At 34.7% G+C, this 23,106-nt stretch overlaps 1 protein-coding gene across 1 annotated transcript in view; it reads left to right on the forward strand.

Annotated features, from left to right (window-relative positions):
• ZCCHC7 (zinc finger CCHC-type containing 7) overlaps positions 1-23,106 on the forward strand; it is a 197,579-nt gene that overhangs the window by 167,702 nt on the left and 6,771 nt on the right. The window contains exons 5-6 of the mRNA XM_069472139.1: positions 636-671; positions 22,355-22,450. Coding sequence (XP_069328240.1) covers positions 636-671; positions 22,355-22,450 — 132 coding nt within the window. The remainder of the gene's footprint in view (positions 1-635; positions 672-22,354; positions 22,451-23,106) is intronic.

Consider the following 23,106-nt stretch of genomic DNA (forward strand, 5'->3'; position numbering starts at 1 on the left):
GAAGTTTTATTGGGTTTTTAAAGTTATTTCTCTACAAATGTGGATATGGAAAGATTCAACATTTAAGTGAAAACACATAGACTTTAGTTTCTTGCAGTTTTTTGTTCTTGTTGTCATTGTTTGTAATTCTCTTTTTTATAGAGTATTGAAATTTAGCAGCAAGTGATTAGGTAAAAGATGGCAACAGATATCAGAAATATATGACCACAGTGAGGTCTTCTTGAAGCAGTCGTTATTAAATTGTTTTCTCTCAAGCTCCTACAGTTAAAAATGTTCTTTTAAAAGGTGTATTTTGGTGAGTCTTATTGATTTCAACCACTGTTGTTCATTTATCAGTTTAACCAAGTTATGGCTCTTTATCACATCTTAGTGCCCAAAACTTCTAACCTGAAAAGAAAAAAAGAGAGAGAAAACTTTGTTACTGGCTTTCTGACAATGGCAGGGAGTGTGTTAAACCAGTGTAAAATTCAATTAAACTGTCTAGCCAGGTTTTTGAAGCTGAAATGCAGACCCTTTCTGTTAAGCTTCTTATTTTCCTGTGACCGACACCGGTGGATGCTGGGTTATGCCAAAACCAACAGGCTGTAAAGTACCTTGTTTCATGCTCCCAGCTGATCAATATTTTTATTTTCCAGGCTTGCTCAGAAATCTGGAGGCAGTATCACCTAACGGTGAGTAGAAACACCTTTTTTATTTTCCCCAAGACCTAGCCTATTTACCCTTCTCTGAACTGCTGACCATAAAATATAGACAAGCATCTTCTGCTGGAAGATAATAAACATCTGAAGAGTTTTTGTACTGAGAAAGCAATAATATACTTTTTCTCTTTTCCCTTGCCCCTGACCCTATCCGTTATGTTTCTACTCTTAAAAGATTTTGATTGTTTTTTATTACTAACATCATTTAATGATTACATTGTGATATCTCTCTGTCTTCCTAGACTATATTCATTAAAGAGAAAAAGTATGCTAGGAGCCATAAAAGAAGAGTAATAACCCAGTGTCTTTAAAATGTTGCATTATCCACAGTCCACAAGCATACAGTCCACCATATCTTCCATTATCATTTTTCTGCCTTTATTGAAATATTTACACATATTTTTTAATGAAGCTAGAAAAAACTGTGTGTCTTTCATATAGAACAGTTCAATTGTCATATCCTTATATAAGCCACTTGACTTATTCAAAATGTATTAATACTACTTAATACCATTCAAGTTATTCAATTCTCTGGTTTCCTTTTATTGTGATTTTAGGCTACGTAGAAGTAAAAAATAGTTTTCTGTAGAATCTAATTGGCTCAATATTATAAAGTTAGTTTGCTTTTACTATTCAGATTAAATAAGTTCAGTAATTCACTATAGCCCTAGTAGTCACTTTTTTAAATGTATTAAATATGTTATGCTGAGGAAGAGACACAATTATGCTTTTAACTGTACAGTTATAATGTATTAATTAGTAGTTGTTAAAAGTTGTTCCTTAAAGTATAGTATATTCAAAAGTTTTATTTGTAGACAGAAAGGTAATAAAAATACAAAGGGCAAAGTTTTTGCAAAACACGTCTTTCTTCTTACTGCTCTACTCATATAGAAATAATAAGTAAACCAATAAGTAGATTCAAACCATCAATCTATCTGTCACAGGCCCAAGAAGCCAGGAATAACATCAGGTGGTTTGTTTTCACATTTTGTTATTGCCATTACTTATTTAAAGATTTTCAATACTAAACTCTAATTCCTCAACCATCCCTCAAATCCTAAACTGAGGTTTATTAAACCTGTAAGTGTTATACCAAAAACTATATACATGCCCTTATATGTTACACATACATGTTGCAGTTGTAACATTATGTGTGGTTATGTAGCACACCTGAATACATTAGGTTTGTGGTTATGTAGCAGTTTTTTTATCCTAACATAATAAAGTGAAATCCTTACAGCCTTAACTTAATTAGAATCTTAATTATATACATAATTAGAATATAATATATATTCTAATATATATCTTAATTAGAACACATAATTATATATGTATTATACTTTTCAAGATCTCGGAGCCACTCTTTGTAACTGCATTAAAGCAATATCCTAATAGATTAGAAATTGCATTTCTTCTTATTTATTTATTTATTTATTTTACAGCTGACCAGACTTGACTAAACATTACATTTCCTTTAGCTTTTCCTCTAATTTAAGAATTCTAATCTTGAAATCTTGAAGTGTAGGAAGTACACTTCAAGCTGCTCTTTTGATTACTTGCACCTGTGTTCTTTTATATAACTATCGTTGGAGGGTAAAAATTGGTTTCAGTATAAAAGTAGAAATATTTTAAGATATGTTTTATATTTTAGCTTTTCAGAAACATAAATTGTAAAAAGAATTATTAGGAAAAAGTAAATGAATGTGCTTTTTAGGGAATTAGAATATATTCTATCTGTAGGTATAACATTCAATTTGAAAACATCATTTATCCTAATCTGAAATCCTCGTTGATTTTTTAAAATAATATTGAAGTAACCATCAAAATTTATAACTAACAAGTTTAAATTGATAGTGAGTTTATTATGTAAGTATAAGTACAAAATTAGTTTGTGTATGAACATGTATAAATTATCAGTCTGCTTAAAATAAAATAAATATTTAAAGTTTCAGTATATGGGCAATATCCAAATGTATGCAATTAAGCAATATTCAGTCTTAAATAAAAACAAGATTCATGGTGATTTTAGTCATCTTCAGCTCTTTTACTAGGCGATGGACTGCCATCTATTGACTCACAGTAGCCCTCACACTTGAATGTGGCGTCAGTCGGCACAATGACCAAGTAATGAAGCCTAGGTTAGAATTGTTACTGCTTATCCACTTAAACCAGTCTGCTTAGAACTCTGGAACTTTCTACACTTAGGCGTTCATTAATTGCTTTTTCTACCCAAAAATTGTCTATTACTTACCCAAAACAAACTGGGGCGAGGTAATTGATTATTATTTACTTGGAAATGTTTACATCTGAGAGCTTTGCAATTGCTTTTATCTGCCTCCCAACAGTAAAACTAGAAGGTAATTTACAGAGCAACTTGAATTTGAACAACTGCAAATTAAGATTTATCCAGGAATTACTTTCTTTTTAAAAAAAGAAAAATCTGTAGGTTAGACAGAATATTATTTCTGACACACATAAGAAAGGTGGTATAGGTGATTGATATAAATGGACTTGTAAAATGTTCCAAATGAAAAATTCCTTGAAACACATTAGGAAGTAAGAAGAAAGTTATAGAAGTGTTCACTATTTTCAGCAATTTCATGAGAGATAAAATGAAGTGTCTTTAATAATTTATATGTGAACAGAATAGCTTTTTAACCAAACTTGACTAGACTTCACTATATTAATAAAAAAACTAAGACCATTATTCTAAAGGGCATATGCTAATATTAATAAAACTTTAAAATACTACACACACACACACACACACACACACGCACACATTAGAACAACTATACAGCTATGCCATCTTTCTTTATATATTTTAATGAATATAAAATTATATCGTAGAATTTAATGGTTTCAAATTATTAGAGACCTGCATGAAAAAAATAAAAAATATATTATTTCATTTAGCAATTATATAATTCTCTCAAATAGTTAATATTTTTACATCCTTCAAGAAATGTTTAGAAAATTTTTTAGATCTTTAATGGTATAGCATTATTCTTATATTTTAGTTTATACTGTATTTTCAGATTTTGATAAAGCCAGACTTTTGGTATTATTTTTCATCTCAACTCGTTCTAGATAAAATTTTCCCTCTTTAGCCAAAAAGGCAAGTCTCTTCCCCCATTGCCTGTCATTTCTAGTCTCATTCATAATAAAAATCCTACGCCAATATGGCCACCAGCAGAGTTTTACAACCAACAGAATTTTTAACTAGTAGAGGCTATAATTTGACATGCTTTGGACATCTTATTAATCTTGTTTTTAGTCTGCTTAGTTAAAAAAAGTAACCAGGAATTTGCTATTTGGGGGCTGTATTTGTTAAAAACCAAAAAGGACAATGCATTTTTTATGTTTAATTTTGCACTTGGATTTCTTTGTGTGCATTGTTAAAATGTATTACAACCCTATGGCCTTTTATTTTAACTAAAGATTTAAGCAGGAATCAAGTATAACAGTTTTGGAAGAATTAATCTTTAAATGTTTCCTTATATGTAATGTTTGGAATGCCTAGAATTCAAACTTCAAAAAATAAAGTATTTGTTGTCAGGGAAATGGGGAAGAGTATAGAAATGAGGTTTTTTGCCTTCCTTTCTGGCCTAGGAAAGGCTTATGGCCAGAGTTTGCTAGAAATCAACAGTAGACTTACCTGAATCAGTTCAATGACAGAATATATCTGATGGAACGTAGTTAACAATATTTCATTTCATTTACCACTAAGTTTTCTCTGCTTACCTGAAAACATCAATTTAGAAATGTATTTTCTGCATTTTCCTGGTATGGAAATGGGAGTTTTACACTAAATGAGAATGTCACTATTTCAAGCATTCTATGCCGTACCACCAAGTGGGTACCCGTAAGTGTCAACAGATTTGAATTTAACTTTAGAACTATGTTTTACAGTCTAGAAGGAAGGAATAAGAAAGTGGATGGGTTTTGTTTGGTTCTGAGGGAAGAGGTATATGAAAATCTTTATCCTGGGATTGTGATGGAAGATAGGTTGGATTATTTTCTAACTGCTTCATTCCAAAATGTTTTTCTTTTAAAATGACTTAAAATGAGAAAAAAGTTTGAGGAAATCAGCATCTAGCCAGAATATTTTCTTTTAATGGAGGAAAAAATACCACTCTTTGTTGGATATATGTTGGGAATCCTAAATATCTTTCTGAGACCTCCTTGGCTACATAAGCAGAAGTGCAAAACTCACAAGAACCCTGTCCACACAGTAGGTACCATGTGATAGGTCTTTCCGTTTTCCTGTGTGCACACATGTATGCATGTGTGCATAAGAAAGTAAAACTGATTATATATTATCTTTTAAAATGCTAAATAATTCCAAAATAGATTGAGTCCTAGTTCTGTATTTTGGAGTTATTTAAAAACATTTTTTCTTTGTCCCATTTTTTAAGGCCTGGCATAAAGGTTATTATAAACTAACACTTTATAAGTTCATTTTGGAAGCTCTTATTTTGGTAGTTCAATTTGCTTCATCCACTTCCTCAAGAATGGGGAATACTCTTGTATAAATCATAGTTTTTTCCTCTGTATATCTGGTATTGATATTTCAATATTTTGATTGACCAAGTGTTGCTATTGAGACATTACATCTCTGTCAAATTTTCAGATGTTTAGTTTTCATTGAAAACGCCCTTTATACAAAAACACTACTGAGATTAATGTAATTGTTCTCTGATAATTCAGAGGGCGTATGATTCTTTTGCAGTGTTTCAGGTCTATATTTCCATTATAGTACTATAGAATAAATCAGACTGCTTTATCTTTCAAGTTATTTGGTATCTGAATAACAAGAATTTTTAGGATAGGCACTGATGACTTGTAATACTCCATCTATGATAACAGAGATAGAAAATACATTTGAATGCTGACCAAAATTGTTAAAGATGTACCAGATGGAAAATTTCTGTGACTAGTTTTATATTTATTTAAATGCTTGCCTTGTTCTTAAAGAATTTAGTATTAAAATTGTACTAGTAATTTTTACTTCAATCTTACCATGTTTTGAATATAGTATAAAAGATAATTACTACACTTGCAGAGTAGGTCAACTGATTTTTTTTTTTTTTTTTGTAATCTTTAATTTCACCCCATGTTGGACTGCATTTTGCCAGAACTTATCATTGGAAGCAATTGGAAAATGCAATTTCAAAGCAAATGAAACCTGGAATTATCAATCTCAATAAATGAGATTCATTTAAAAATAAATACAATTTGCCAAATCATCAAAAAGCAATTTTCTAAAGCTCCTGTAAAGGAAAGGGAGAAAAAGTGAATGTTGTAAATTATAAATGTGTATGTTATTTTTCCTCTCATAGTGTTTCCTCAAACATTTAGAATGTCTAAATATTTATTTTTGAATGAAGCTGAATAAAATGATTTGGAATTAGATATAATTTATATCTATTGGAATACATGGGAGAACCTTAATATTTCCTTCTTTTCAAAGAAATATGGAGGTGTTCATTCCCTCAGAGAGAATTCTCAACTTACTTTATTTTCATTATTTTAATGCAAATATTAATTTGGTTTAAATGGGACATAACGGCATATTTTGTGTAGGTTTTTTTCTTACATTAATGTATTAAATAATATCAAGTGCTTTATGATAATAATCCTAATGTAGATTTAAGTATTTCAGATACAATGAAAAATATGCAACATTCACACAATTTAGAAAAGATTTATTATAAATATTTTGGCATAGAAGCAGCTGTGCTTTTGCCATCTTCTAAATATCTTTAATGACCTAATCACCAGTCATCATTTTTAAAATTTTTTTTATATATTACATGTTGCTCAATAATAAATTGAGTCTAAAGTTCTATAAACAGAAACTTACTTTCTTCCTTGGACAGAAAAAGTACCTGTGTTTATTTCTTCTCCTTAAAGACACATGCATTATTCATATACTCAAATAAAACTACTTTTTTTTCCTTGCAACTGTGCACTTTGAAAGAGTGACCTTGTTATAACAAAAATAAATATAAACAGGTAGTCTTAAAATTTCCAGAATTCATATAGTTAACCATTAAAGTATCTAACTGTAGTAAATTATAGTTTAAAATCTGTAATGTTGAGTAATGTCATGTTGCCTGCACATAAAGAGCTTAGAAGTATTATGTAGAAAAACTTTAGCATGTTCAGGAAATTATTTCTCATATGTATTTTCAACAGGTGATTTATGCCATTTCTTAAGTATACTCCAGGTGATTGAGCTTGTCATACTCTTTTCTGTATATTTCAGTGCAACAATAAATGTGGAGAAAATATACTAGACCAATGATATTTGTACTAAACATTCATTTTAGTAGTCATACATGTGAATGACACAGTGGAATACAGTAATTCCTAACAGGTCTCAAGTATTTAGGAATCAGTTACTTATAGCCATGATCAACCATAACCTTTAAAAGTTTGGGTCAATCATTTGAATAATCTGTAGAAAAGACTCCTAAAAGGACTCCTTGACTTGTTAACATTGAACAGTCTCTCTGAACTAGTGTTATATTTTCTCCTGTGGTCTAAAACGCAATGATAAACTTAAGTTGAATTAAGTTGAAGGTTTCAAAAACACAATCTCTTCAATGACTAAAAGTTGATGAATTATTGTTAAAAATCAGTCAGATTTTAGACTTAAAATTTGTTGGTCATTTGATCCCATCGTATCAGAAAGTCATGGGAGTTATGTGTGGTTTTGTACATTTTTAAGTATTTTCTTGCAGCTCTTTTGAGGTTGGTGCAGTGGTCTTCCAAGACCAACAACTCTGGTTTTTAAGAAATATCAAAAATATTATATGAAGAAAAATTCTACATCTTTTTAGAGCATTTAACCCCCCAAAATTTTTTAATATCTTTGGGATTAGACTGTCACCTTAACTGGTGGTGTATACGAGTTCACATTTCAAAACAAGAATTATTTAAAATAAATGTTCAGAAATCTTTATTAGCTTTTTAAAAAGAATTCACATGTGTGGATTGGTTGTTAATAAGCTACCAGGTTATTTTCATTCCTTCTTTCAAAAATCATATAGAAATGAATCCTTGGGTACATTATAAATAAGATCATCTTTATGATTTTGCAGTATTTCCATTTTACATATATATGATCCTTTACATTTATTTGTGGATCACTCCAGATTTCAGTTAGGAGAAGTTAAGTTTTTGGTTGTGTCTTAACTTTGTTTATATGACAAAAATCTCAATTTTGTTTTTCTTGAATCTCTCACATTTCTTTTGTTTATATTTGTACCACATTTCTCTTTGTTTTACTGAAGTCCTTAGAAAAATGTGCTTTAAAATTTGGCCAGAAGGGGAGACATGTTTCTGAGGAAATTACTAGGGAGCATTTTTTATCATGATGTAGGGAAAAGAATGCTAATTTTGGTTCAGAGTGTGACTCTTTCGCGTAGTAGATAATGTAAACGTCGTTAAAATATTTAACTTCTAAGAGCCTCAGTTTTTTCATGTGAAAAATGAGGATAATGCCTTACAGGATTTTTGTAAGTATGCCATGACATGATAAATGTAAAGTACTTCACACAATATCTGGCATATAGAGCATATTAAACACGGTGCAAGCTGTACTGCAGACCCATAGGCATCTCACATCTGTAGAGATGGCCACTGGACTGATATCCCAAACTCAGATAATTTTGGGTAATATCTTTTACCCAAAATAAGGAGATTCATAATGACTTCTTTATTCTCTATCTCATAACAATGTTTCCTTCTAATATTTATTGAAATTGAAATACTTACAAGTAGTATCTTTTTTTTAACAAAATTATTTACCTTAGTTCTCATTTTCTATTTATACTTGTCTTAGCCTTTTCCAAAAATGTAGATGAGTAACTTTTAATTAAGTATAGCAAATTTAAATTATTTTCTTAATTTGATTTCCCTAAAAATAATTATAGAGACATTTAAGAGTAGATCACAAAAATATTTAGGCTACCTCCTTTGCTAATGAAAATGATATATATAAAATATGTGTCATGTGAAGGTATGATTATATCACTTTGAAAATGTATATTAATAAATGTATAATTCTTAAGTGGTAACTTTAGTGTCATCTGAGTTCAGTTATCCTAACATAAACAAATGAAATTATATCAATATTTGCTTCCTGTACAAATAACGAGAATAATATGAAATTGAATATACACAAATACCTCAATTATAATACTTTCTGCTAGGGGCAGGGGGCTTATGTTAATCAGATAAGGAATGAAACAAAATAGCATATCAGTTTTTTGAACTTCAGGTAAAACTACTTCATGCCTTCACATGACTGATGCCAAAAACCAGTCTGATTTCATAGCAAAATGTAGTGGTATAAGAGCTTGGTCAGTTCTGCAGACTCCCAACTGTATTCTTGTATAGGTCCAGCAAAAAAGGCAACTCAAGCCTAAGCACTTTCCAGTGTATGTGATTTGTATTCTTTCAAAGAGCATTCCTATTCCATATTTGTTTCTCGTTTTAAGACAAACAGGGGCTGAGATGGGACATATTGTAAAAGCAAAAGAGCGTTACTTTCTCCCTTTAAATAGATCCTTGCAACTGTGGAATTCCCTGCCTTTGTGACTAATGCTGAAGACTATTACATTAGAATAAGCAGGGTTGAGATGGGGGTGGTGAGTGTTGTAAGTCCTATAGAGTTATGGTAAAAATGAAAATCTTGGGGTTTATTTGGATCCTCGGTGTATTAGCTAATAAATATAATAAGGTTATGGTTCTATTCTATAATTTGCCATTGATGTTCATGTACAGCTGTATACAAAGTATAGAAGCAGAGTTAAATATGTTCATATGTTTGGAAGATGTATATTATTGGGGTTCCTGTGTTCTATAGTCTACCCCAATAAACATTCAGATAAAATATCCATGGATTCACACTTATGTGTTCTTTTCTGTCCCTTCCCTGTACATCCTGTCTCCACACTCTCCTCATCCCTCCACCCTGTATCAGAGCTTGTGGTCCTTCTCCATCCGTGTACTAAATGGTTTCTTTGTAAACCAGGCCATTTGTCCATCATTGTTTGGGGTCCAAACAGTGGTAAGATATCCTGTCACCGATCCCGAGTGCTATGAATGGCAGCTCCTCTCCGGACAATTGGTGGAGGGGCCGAGAAATATTCCTGAGAGGATTATTTAACCTTTCAATTTAGAGGGCACAAAGCCTGGCTGATTAATGAACTTTCTGATGGGTGCCGATAAGCGGATCTATTTCTTTATTTCCCCTAAAAGTGATTCCTTCTCCTGTCCATATTACTATAATCTTAAACATAAAATGTGGCAAATAGATTAAAAAACAGCACTAAAGAGTTTATCTGGCTGGCAAACTGAAGGAGCTAAATTAAAATTGGTAATGACAGCAGTGGCTCAGCCTCATATATGGTTTTTAAATGCACTGTGTATTTTGAAGAGACTTATTCTCCAGCTTGCCTGGTAATGACTGCTTTTGGTGCACAGTCTGGGGCTGGCTTCTGTTATCCCCACCCCCCCCCCCCCAAAAATGAGTTGTGTTATCTGGATGGCTGCAGACACATACGCATCCCCCTTTCTCACTGCATGGGCAGACAAGGTCGATAGCATTACAAGGTATTTGTGGCAGTGCTTGTTTCAGTTTTCAGAGCTGCCAGTTTCCAGGCGGATTTGAATTACAAAAGAAGAAGCTGGCATGAAAATTGAAAGGTTTTATCGGCTGGTCTGAAGCCTCATAGCACATTGCTTATTTATGCAGTCCATTTGCACCAGGAAATATAAAAAGGAAATACATTTTTAAAATAAGGCCATAAAGACCCAGATATGTTTAAGATGGCAAATAAAATATAGATACCTATAATATCTTTCCAGGAAACGATTTTCACTTAATGTTGCACATTACTTCAGAAGAGCATTTATGTTGCTGTCATAAATTTGTGCGTTTGTGTCACTATGTAGGTAGTCTCTGGGGATTAAGGAGGAAGCCTTTGCTAACTTACTTTAAAATTAAAATAGACGGAGGGATAGCTCTGCAGTTTGAGAGCCACATTAGAAATATTTAAATAGGGTGGTAAATTAAACTTAAACTAACATTTTTGCATTCCATGTAAAATTAGCTATGGCCCAGTGAATAAATGCTACTACCTTTAGAGAAAATTGGGATGCTTTTTAAGCCATGAAGATTTGGAGCATTCAGGAAGTGATTTAACTCTGATCCTTACTGTCTTGCATATGTTCATTGTTCTCTGCTTACTGAGGTTTTCTTTTTCATTGTTGTTGGGGTTTGTTTTTTTGGGCAGGGGAAGTGTCTCATTTACAAAATGAAAGATCATAAATTAATAAGCTTAATAGCTCCTTTTTATAAAACTTGTACTTCTTTTATTTTAGTCTTCAAATATATTGTCTTTTTGATTTTGTTTAGTGGTTAAATGTTGTAAATATATAATCTTTTCACTATTGGAAGCTATACCAGCAATTTCTATGTGTTCTTGTTACTTTAATGTAGTTTTAACTTATTGAAAAAGATACAATTACGCAATCCCTTACACTCTTGATTACATAAAATGAAGACATAAGTATACAAACATGCAGTAGTGCAAGGCCTTGAATAGTTAATGGTTTTACCACTGGTTGTTTGCAACCTTTCAACCCATTTGTTTATAAAACTTAAGTGTATCCAAAAGAGAAGTAGGGAGGAGGTTACATGTATATAGGAAATAGCAAATCAATAAAGCAACACACTTGATTCTACTGCAATTCAACCGAAAACTGTTTAAGAATCATTTTCCAATAAAGCAAATTATTCTCAGGTAAACCATGAGAGATACAATTTTTTACAATTTTCATTTTCACCAGAATCTGCTACCTTTCTCATATTTTCATGACCTGGACTAATTATTTCATGTAGCTTTTTGGGGAAAAAAAAACAAAACAGAGAAAATATCAAAAGCATACACGTCTGCTGCATGCTAATGATGTGCTGTACATTTTTTCATGAATTTTCATAAGGATTTCTTCTACGTAGCATGTGTAGCTTAATGATGTAATCACCTGATAGACTCGAAAATGCTCCAAAGGAGACGTTCCGGTCTGTTGTGTACATAATACATGTTTCAAAAATCTGTCTAATTATTGAATTACCTGATGGATTGGGAGTCTGTTGGCTATATGACTTAGTTTCTTTACACATGAAAAATATTGTGTGTATAATATTATATATGGTATTTTTAATGCCATTTTTAAGATGTGGGGAAAATTAGTAGGAATGTCCACTGGGATACCAGTGATTTTTTTTTTTTTTTTTTTTGTACTAAGAAAAAATAACACTTAAACAACTTCATAGACGAACCATTTGGCTCAATTCTGAAGTCTTTCGCGTGGAGAAAATTCCTCCTACTATTCCTCAAAGGGAAGTTATACTATGAATATTTGCCAGAACGATATACAAATGGAAGACTTTCTCCAAAACTGTAGCTGGAATAGGCCTGGAGTTCAGGTTCCAGGTGTGAGGATCCACCTCAGAAAAACATCTTAGAGGGAGGAAAGGGGATCAGCTTTTGACCTTTTCTCAATATGGAATCATCATTTTTGCCTTCTCCAACTCAGTTTTGGTTCAGTTCTCTATAAAACAGTTTGCCCAACTTTTAAATTTCTTCCTTTGATTTCTTCAGACCCTAGATGTTTTCCCCCCTTGGATATATACTGATTACAATTCTGTTGGCATTTATATTTTACACAATGCCAAAGGAAAGAGAGAGCATCCATTTTTCTTTCCCTGCCTACTCTTTATAAAACTAAATAAAACATTTAGAAAACTATGTCTGATCTCTAGAATACCCAGTAAAAGGCAATGTCTTTAAACAGAGAAAAAGTATATTTTATACGTAAACTTTTGTTCTGCTCATACATCAAATTGATGCCAGTTGGTCACCTCAACTAATAGACTCTGAATATGACAGCAAGCTTTTGGTTTGGGGTAACATTTTCTTGAGAAATACTATTTGATTAGTTGGGTTAGATTTTTTAAATACATGAATAAAGGATTATGCTATTAGTGAGTATTAAAAGAATAAATTGATTTGAAAATATTTGGAAAGGATGTTTGTTCTCAAAATGAAAATCATATTGAAGAGGTATATGTTTACATGACTTGTTCAGAAAGATTGGAGCTAAGCTTTACTTTTCTCAGTGTTACATTTTACCTCAAGTATTTAATATATTTGCTCTTTTATATATGTTCATATTATAAATTGGATTAATAAAAATATATAGTCTAGTCTTTAAGCATATGTGTGATTATAAAAATAAATCCATTTTGCATTCACAAGAGTAGAAAATTCCCTTTAATTAGCAAAATTGATTACATATCCTATATAGTAATGAGCTTCAGCTAGGTACAAGCCCTCATTGGATCAAAGTCAGTTTAGATAAGGGCAGCTCAAGGTCACAGAGGGAGATGCCCAGCAGGTTCATTTGCATAAAAAATTACTGTTAGAAATAGGACACTGAGGCAACTCCAGCATTTTGATCTCTTGGCCTTTGTCATGGAGATTCCTAGTAGTGAAGGGAGTAAGACCAGTGTCCCAGATAATGATTAACTGTTTTAATGGCATTCATTCATTCATTCCACACTAACTACTCATGCAGAAAAAAGGGTTATGTAAAATGACATTAGAAGAAAATCATTTGTAATCGTTGCATCGGGCTGCACTTTGAGGAGACATTAGGAGTAAATCCGTGGCGTGGTAGGCTTATGCTTTATCTTCTGATATTTACTGAGTTTACTGGTGCATGAAAAGCTTTCAGAAAGAATAGCAGATGGGATGGACCTTTCATAGGTAATGCTATCTACCAGGTTATTACTTCTATATATTGATAGTAAAGTAATCTCTAAGATATCACCCTACAAATATAGATTATTTAAATGTCTGTAACCAAACAAACAAAAAACAGACCTGCTTTTATAAGTAGTTCATTTGGTATCCATTGGGCCAAAGTTTTTAGATAAATTTTTTGACTTAAGAAAAGTTCTTAAAAACTATATTCATTCCCTTGCATTTAGCTTTTTGTCAACAGTACAGGCACGTATGACAGAACCCTGAACTCAGAGCTAATCAGTTGACACATTCTGCTTTAAATTTGACCTTTACTGTTAATTAAAAATAAAGACATGCTCCGAGGCAGAAGTATTGAGTCACAAATTTATAATTCTAACACTTTAAATAGCTTAAAGATTTTTGTTAGATCATAGTATGAAAACTTGTCCACTGGAAACCATTATTGAGTTTTCAGTGCTGTATTCTAATACAGAAGTGTTCTCTAATTAGGTAAGATCTAGGCTGATTTCATTCCTATTAAGTCCTAGTACATGATAGTTTATTAAAATGAGAGTATGTAGATAGCGTTTGTCATGTCATTTACTAATTAATTATTGTGAAACATTTAGAATTTCATAGCACAGTATAAATACTGTTGCTATTTTTATTAGTAATAATGGAAGTTTTTAAATAGTGACATTATTCAGATGAATGAACATCCGAATGTTTATACTTCATCCAGGGGCATAAATGAACAGTAGGGATAAATTCCAGATTACTTTCAAAATAAAATAAGAAGTGTCAATTTGAAACATGCTTTCAAAATCTTGATTAAGAAGGATCACTTTATCCCTGGTACCATAAGACTGAGTTCTTATTCTCTTTATTAATTCCTTCCTGATTGTGCCAGATTATATACCATACTCTCAACATGAAGTAGAGAAGACACTAAGAAGGCTGTATTATTAATTTACTCAAGCTTTTTAATATATCAAAGCATGATTTTATTGGTTCTCCCTTAGTGACATAAAAAATAATTTCCTAAAGTATCCAAAGTATTAAAAATAGCTAAAATGTATTAGAATCTTACTATGGCCCGTGTGTTTTACATATACATTACCTCATTATTCATTCATTAATATTTACTGAACTCCTACTGTATGCCTAGCCTTGTTCTGGGAGCTGGGGCACAGCAGTGAACAAAAACAGATAAAAATTCCTCCCCTCACAGAACTTATTTTCTCCTTGCCCAAGGAGTAGGGTTGGGGATAGGTAGATAAATAAGTAAAATATTTTTCATATATCAGATATTGTAAGTGCCACAGAGGTTTTTTTTTTTTTTTTTTTTTTTTTGTTGTTGTTGAGACAGAGTCTCACTTTGTTGCCCAGGCTAGAGTGAGTGCCGTGGCGTCAGCTTAGCTCACAGCAACCTCAGACTCCTCGGCTTAAGCGATCCTACTGCCTCAGCCTCCCGAGTAGCTGGGACTACAGGCATGCGCCACTATGCCCGGCTAATTTTTTCTATATAGATTTTTAGGTGTCCATATAATGTCTTTCTATTTTTAGTAGAGACGGGGTCTCGCTCAGGCTGGTCTCGAACTCCTGACCTTGAGCAATCCACCCGCCTCGGCCTCCCAGAGTGCTAGGATTACAGGCGTGAGCCACCGCGCCCGGCCAACACAGAGGTTTTTGTTATAGAGAGTACCAGTTGGATGGAGCCAGCTGTCAAATAGGTGGTCAGGAAGGCCTTAATAAGAAGGTGACATTTGAGCCAAGGATTGAAGGAGGTAAAGGAGTGTACCACGTTATATCTGGGAGAAGAGTGGTCCAGGCAGATGGGTGCAAAGTTCTGAGGTGGAAGTTTGTCTGGGTTATTCAGAGAACAATAAAAAGGCTGGTATGACAGACTTATATGAGGGAAAATTGTAGGGGATGAGGCCCAAGAGGTGGGGGGGAGACAAACTGTAGGCCGTTGTAAGGTTTTTGGCTTTTACTCTGAGTGAAATGGGAAGCTGTTAGAGGGTTCTGAGCTGAGGAGTGATATATTCTGGTTTATATGCTAAAAGGATCACCCTGTGTTGAGAACAGGCTGCAGAGGGCAGGGGTAGAAGCAGAGAGACCAGTTCCTTGTAATCATCCAAATGAGAGGCAATTCAGACCCAGACACAAGTGTACTAGAGAGAAGTGGATGTAATTTGCAGAGTCAACAAGCTGTGCTGATGGGTTGGGTATGAGATATGTGTGAGAGACAAGTCAAGGTTGTTTATTTTTTGGCCTAACAACTGGAAGGATGAAGTTGCTGATAACGAGATGGGAAAGATAGCGGGAAGAGCATATAGAGGGTGCGGGGAGCAGGATTTGATTGTAACGTACTAAATTTGAAGTGCCTATTAGACATTCTAGTAGAGATACATGAGTCTGAGTTGAGATAAGAATTCTAGAGTGGCCAAGGTAAAGGTTAATGTAAAGTCACGAGATTATATGAGAGTGTTTAGATGGGATTAGATGAATAGAAAAGAAGTCTAAGACTGAGTCCTGGGCACTGTAGTGTGAGAAGGCAGAGAGATGAATAGGAACCCACAAAGGGGACTACAGAAGAAACAGCCGTTGAGGTAGAAGAAAACCAGGAGAGTTTGTTGTCTGGGAAGCTAAGTGAAGAAAGTATTTCAAGGAGGAAGTGGTCACCTGCTCGAATTCTGATAGGTTATGTAAGATGAATGTGTTTCGTGTATGACCTCACAGCAGTGTTATGAGAGAGCACTGTTATTATCTCCGCTTTACGGATAAGTAAAATGAAGCAAAGACCATTTAAGTAACTTGACTGAGCTCACATAGCTAGTAAATAGTAGAGTCAGGATTAGAACATACTCCCAAAATGCAATGGATAACTAAATTTTATCAGAGCATCTGGGTCAATTTTTCCCTCGATTATCCCCAATCCTTGAGATCCTTTTCTTCCATGTTTTGCCTTTGAATAGGCCAAATATATATCTTTGCATTATGTGTGTGCATATGTACACTTGCAGTACACACATGTCCATGCACTTGCATGTGCCTAGACTGACTATCTCCCATGGAACACAGGAAACTGGTAACAGTAGTTGTCTCTGAGGAGAGGAGCTGAGTGACTGAGAACAGAAGTGGAAGGCACGTGTTTCACTGCACCTTTTAGTATCTTTTTAGTATATTTTGGGTTGTGTGCCACATGCATATGTTACTGATTTAAAAACACTTAATTCTTTAAAAACTAAAGAAACAAAACTCATCTAGGATTCATTTTATAGCAGCAAGACATATGATTCATTCTTTCAGACTCTCTCCTAAGAGTCTCTCCGGAAAAATTATGCTATTGCAGTTCTTTAATAGAAAAAATGTGTCTGATACACACTTAACTCCACTTTGTAGGCCCTGGCCTCCTAGTGCTTTCATCTCTTAAGATCTTCACCATATTTACTCTTTCATCTGTTTTAGGATTCTCATTATCTCTGTATTCCTCATAGTATCTTACAATCTGTATGAAGTAGGAACTCAGTAATCTTTTTGAATGAATAATTTCTACTAAGGGATAAATACATTAAAGCTACCTAGTATTTCCTCCAGCTTAGGCAATAACTAAATTCAGAGAAATTCCATAAAACTTTTGCTTCATGTCCTCAATCAGTAGCAGAGATTTTCAGTGTTTGTATCTACTTGACACACCTTTATTGACTGAAGTCTTTAACATCTGCTATTCGTCACCTGTCTATTTATTTATTTATTTATCGAGCACTTCTTATGTTCTAGGTCAGAGGTCAGCAAACTTTTTCTGTAAAAAGCCAGATAGAAATATTTTAGTTTGGCAGGCTATATGATCTCTTTCATAACTCTGCCTTTGTAGCATGAAATCAATCCTAGATAATCTGTAAACTGATGTGTGTGCCTGTGTTCCAATAAAACTTTATTTACAGACACTGAAATTTGAATTTCATGTAATTTGCACATACTGCAAAATATTCTTTATCATTATTATTTAACTCTTGAAAAATGTAAAAACCATTTTTACTTTGTGGGCCATACAAAAACAGGCAATAGGCCAAATTTGGCCTCTGGGCCATGGTTTGACAACCCCTATTATAGGTTCTTGACATAGGGATGTGAAGTAGACTGAATAAAGATCCCTGCCCTCATGCAGCTTACATGCTAGCAGTGGGGCACCAGATAGTACACTAAAGGTGATAGGTGCTATTAAAAAAAATAGGAAATAAAGGAGGGAAAGGGAGATCTACAATGAGAGGAGGTGATGAGAATGAACCTCTGGAAAGTTGTTTAGTAGTGTGACTTTCTTGGTGTTCTGTACTCCTAAGGAGAAGCCAGAAGTGCCATGGGGGGGTACAAGTAAGTGGACATTCTTATGGGGAAGTCTCTACTTGTTTCCCTACCAATCAAGTCAAGGGACTGCATATCCTTATTAATTTGGTTCTCATCAGCCCTCCTCATCATTATTTCCTGGTTCATCTTGTCCTTTTCCATAGGATTCGAGCCAATAAAATCTCTTATTCCAGTGAAATGAACATAGCATATTTTTATTCTTACTAATAAAGCTAGAAATCTTGCCTCAAAAATAAACTATGTCTTATATTTGCACAAACAAAAAATTATGAACACAGATAAATAACTTTTTCAGAGAGCATTTATTATTTTGGGATTGGATTATTATTTTTGTCACCAGTTACAGTTCCTGCTAACTGTCACCAACTAGTTTTTGAGCACCTAGCATTAGCTTCAAACCCTTCATTGGCTTCCCATGCCACATAAAATAAATCCAGTGTCCTAAACTCTGTTTTATAAAGCCGTAAGTGATCTGATCCCTCCCCATCCTGTAGAACATCAACTACACTTCCAGGTTTACAGATATTTTTTCAAATTCTCAAATATGGTAAACTTGTTCCTACCTCAGAGCTTTGCACTACCTATTCCCTATGCCTTATGCCAAGAATGGTGTTTCTCCAGACATACCTGGTTTTTCTTGTTATAAGAAAGGAGCATAAGAAAGGACCACTGGGCGCAGTGGCTCACACCTATAATCCTAGCACTCTGGTAGGCTGAGGTGGGATGATCACTTGAGGGCAGGAGTTCAGGACCAGCCTGAACAAGAGCAAGACCGTGCCTCTACTAAAAATAAAAAAAATTAGCCAGGTGTGGTGGCGTGCCCCTACTCAGGAGGCTGAGGCAGGAGGATCCGCTTCAGCCCAGGAGTTTGAGGTTGCTGTGAGCTAGGCTAATGCCAAGGCACTCTAGCCTGGGCAACAGAGTGAGACTCTGTCTAAAAAAAAAGAAAGAAAGCATCATCCCCATTGAGGGTTTCCCCAACAACTCAATCTAGGTCACAACCGTTGACTCTCATTCACATAACTCATTTTATTACTGTCTAATATTTTGTGTGTGTTTTCTTGGTTCTGTTTGTTTATCTTCCGCCACTAGAGATGTGAGCAGTGATTTTTGTCTTACTCACTTCTCAGTCACCTAGTCTTAGAATAGTGCCTGGCATATATTAGGCACTCAATAATTAGTTTTTGAACAAATTACTGAAAGAATGCATATATTCATGCCACATGCCCAGCACTCTGGTAAACATCAGTAGTGGAGGCTTCCTTGGACTCGTATTTTGCTCGACTTGTCCCCTTCCTTACTTCCATACACAGCCTAGTTTCTTGAAAAAGTCATCTATGTTCTGTCCCTCAGCATCTTTCTACTTACAGTAAACCTGTTACAATCTAGCTTGTGATTCTGCCCCCCAACGGAAGCTGCTCACAACAGTGTCCACTTGCCAGCAACTTCCTGGTTGCTAAGTCCAGTGAATTTCACGGTCTTCATCTTACATAACCCATTACTGGCTTTTAAGTTTCTTCCTTGAAACATCATCTGTTCTACCTTCACATCCATGACATGATCTCTTTTGGTTTTATTTCTTTCCCTTAAACCATGTATGCTTGTGGCTGTAATTTTATGTCACATCAAATAATGTAGCTATCTTTGCAGGTGGAAAAATCATTTCTCCTTAATAATTTCATGTCGTCCCAGTGCTCTACTACCTGAAGAAATTTGTGAACCACTGCAATGAATGATACATGGCTTATGTGCATATTTGTTAAAACTCTGTTTAATGATTTTTAAGCTAGTCTTAGTTTACAGACCACATTTATAATTGGAGAATATAAGACATTTGTTAGTTGCATTTTTTTATTATATCCCAATTGATAATAGCTGACGTTGTAAAGTCCATTTTGTGATTGTTTTCAGTTGAAAAGATTGTTCAGGTTATTGTTTTCCTCCAATTTTCCATTCTAGGGAATAGGAGCTGAAAATAAATTTGTTTGAAGAAGATTTTTCTAACCTATTTATTATTTTCTTGTGTCGAGGAAGTAAAACCTTCATATACCACCTGTTTGTAACATTAAACAACAAAATTAGCGGGCAGACTAGCACTCCTTATTAAAGGGTCCCAGTAAAGAACGTAAGAAATAAACTGATCCATGTTTATGCCCATCCTTACTTCTTTTCTTCCTGTCTCCAGAAAGGATGGGGGGTACAGGGATTAGGTTTTTCTCCTCCTGTTTAAAGCTACTGCCTCCTCAGGAGTCTTGCTCTATCTATCTATCCATTGTCTCCTTTCTCTCTGTTTTCAGCTTCTCCATCTCTACCAGCTTTCTCAGATGCTCAGATCTTTACCATTGTAAAACAGACTCCACCAAAACCCCTCCTAGGTACTGCCTCATCTTAGCATTTTTTATTGTAAAATGTAATATACATATTGAAAGATGCATTAAATATATATGTACAAATTAATAAATTATATACCACACACCCAAGTAACTATGACCACGTTCAAGAAATTGAAAATTGCAGCTACGCCAAAACACTCTTGTGTGCTGTTCTCTCCCCGCTGAAAGCAACCATCATCTTGGCTTTTATGAGTAATGATTTCTTTGTTCTTCTTCCTAGTTTTGCCACCTTTGTTTGCATTGTCTCACTCTTCAACCTACTGCCTTCTCCTCTTCCTAGAAGACTTCAACATTCTCACAATAAGGTTATCTGTAAACAGTTGCCACTTCTAATGGACGTTTCTGGGTCCTAATCTCACTAGTCCTCTCTGCTATATTTGACATTGTATAATAGATCAATTCATCCTTCTTGAAACTACTCTTTAAGGTTTGTGACTATGTTCTCCTATGTCTCTGCATCCTTTAACCCTTCCTTCTCTGTCCTTTTCACAGGCTCCTCTGCCTGCTCCTTAAATGTTGATGTTTTCAGGTTCCATTCTTAGCCCACTGCCACTCTCATACCATCTGTGGCAATCCTGTCCACTCTAGTCATTTCAGCCTTCACTATTATGCAGATTACTTTCAGATGTATTCTTCAGCTCAGACATGTTCCCTGAGCTCTAACCCTATGTAGACAACTGCCTGTTGGACATCTCCACCTAGATACTGAACATCTAAGACAGACTTTATCACCTTTCCTTCTGAACTGGCTCCTCCTCCTTTTCTTACTTTTCTGAATCAATTGTTTGGCACCATTGCCCACAAGTTCACCCAGATTAAAAGCCTGGAAGGCATCCTGATTTCTCCTTTCCCTCATTTGCCACATCTTTTCAATGACCAAGTGAAACCAGTTTATTTCCTGATATATTTCCCAAATCTGTTCACTTTTCCCTTTCCTTGTTACTCTTGTAGTTTAGGCCCTCATCCCCTCACCTGTAATTGCTGACAGCCACCTCATTGGTCTTTTTCACTGCATCTAACCTTCTCCTGCTCATATTTACCCTCCTTATAGCTATAAGACAAAATGGTTTCTCCAAAATACAACTCTAACTATTCTACTTCTGTACTTAAAACTAGATAAAGCTCAAGCTCCTTGACATGACTTATAAGGCCCTCTTTTACCCTACTTTCTCCAGCTTTGTCTTCCGTTACACCTGGCTGTGTACATCATACTTTGGCAGCATGTATGCTCTTTTTTAGTTTCATGCCATTGCTCGTGCTGTTTCCTTTGCCTAGGGTTCTCCATTTGACTTACACCTAATTCTTTGAATAAATTTACACTCTCCGGGAAGCTTTCCCTGACCCCTCTTTCACCCCATTTCCCGGTGGGTCCTCCTTACCACTACATTAATGCCTTATACATACTACTATCACTGTGCTGACATTGTTTTTGTAATTATCTATTTATATGTCTGTCATATTCTACTCGCCCAACACAGTATCTGGCACAATGCCGAATGGATTGAGGAGGGAGGAAAGCACACGTTGACATTAAGAATAAAAGAATTGGCCGGGCGTGGTGGCTCACGCCTGTAATCCTAGCACTCTGGGAGGCCGAGGTGGGCAGATCGTTTGAGCTCAGGAGTTCGAGACCAGCCTGAGCAAGAGCGAGACCCCATCTCTACTAAAAATAGAAAGAAATTATATGGACAGCTAAAAATATATATAGAAAAAATTAGCCGGGCATGGTGGTGCATGCCTGTAGTCCCAGCTACTCGGGAGGCTGAGACAGGAGGATTGCTTGAGCTCAGGAGTTTGAGGTTGCTGTGAGCTAGGCTGACGCCACGGCACTCACTCTAGCCTGGGCAACAGAGTGAGACTCTGTCTCAAAAAAAAAAAAAAAAAAAAGAATAAAAGAATTGTTCTTACCCTGTTATGTACATTTATATATGGAATCATCTGAGTGTGGGTCTCCACACTAAACTCTAAGAAGCAGTATTTCTAAGGAATCTCTTACCCATAAAGAGGTCTTTCAGAAACAATGAAGTTTTAATTATATTAACAAACCTCACAAATATTCATGTTGCAGACCAAACCTGGACCACCCAAAAAGCCGAAGACCCCTTCCAGACCATCAGCCTTAGTGTATTGCTACAACTGTGCACAGAAAGGCCATTATGGACACGTAAGTTTGAGTGGCATTTAGGCATAAAGTATTCTGTTGTCAAAGAGTGGTTTTTGAAAAATGAACTCAAAAAGAATGTAACTCTGAATGCTTACTTTTTTATAAACATTCTGAAGTATGACTTAATGTATTTTCAACTGATTTTCTTCCCCCATCCCTGCCAGAGTAACAGTTAGAGCATATTCCTCTAATTGTTTTAAATGGACATGAACAAGTTAGACTAAAACTAATATAGTTCATAATCAGTTGGACAAATAATAATGGTTAACAGTATGGTAACAATTTTCATGAGTTCTTATAGTTACTTTGACACGGCCATATAATGATTTTAGATTTTCTACTTATTTCTCTAGTTTTCCCTGATTCCATGTTCAGTCAGATCTTTACTCACATGCCAACCCTGTCATTCACTAGTGGAAAAACAGAGGTACTGCATCATTGACTTGCTGACGTACCCCACAAGTGCCCAGATTCCTTATTCAGACAACATATTCCCTAACCCCAGTGAAAGAGCCAAACTATGTGTGTTATAGATGCTGAGGTATCAAAGCAGAGCAATTTCTTGCTGTGAGGTGGACTTGAGTCCCCTAGCCAGTTGCCACATTAACTATGAAACAGCAGTGGCTCATCTCAGAGATAGGATGCAATAAGAATAG

This window comes from Eulemur rufifrons, chromosome 7 (genome assembly GCF_041146395.1).
Source record: "Eulemur rufifrons isolate Redbay chromosome 7, OSU_ERuf_1, whole genome shotgun sequence".
In the NCBI taxonomy this organism is placed as follows: Eukaryota; Metazoa; Chordata; class Mammalia; order Primates; family Lemuridae; genus Eulemur; species Eulemur rufifrons.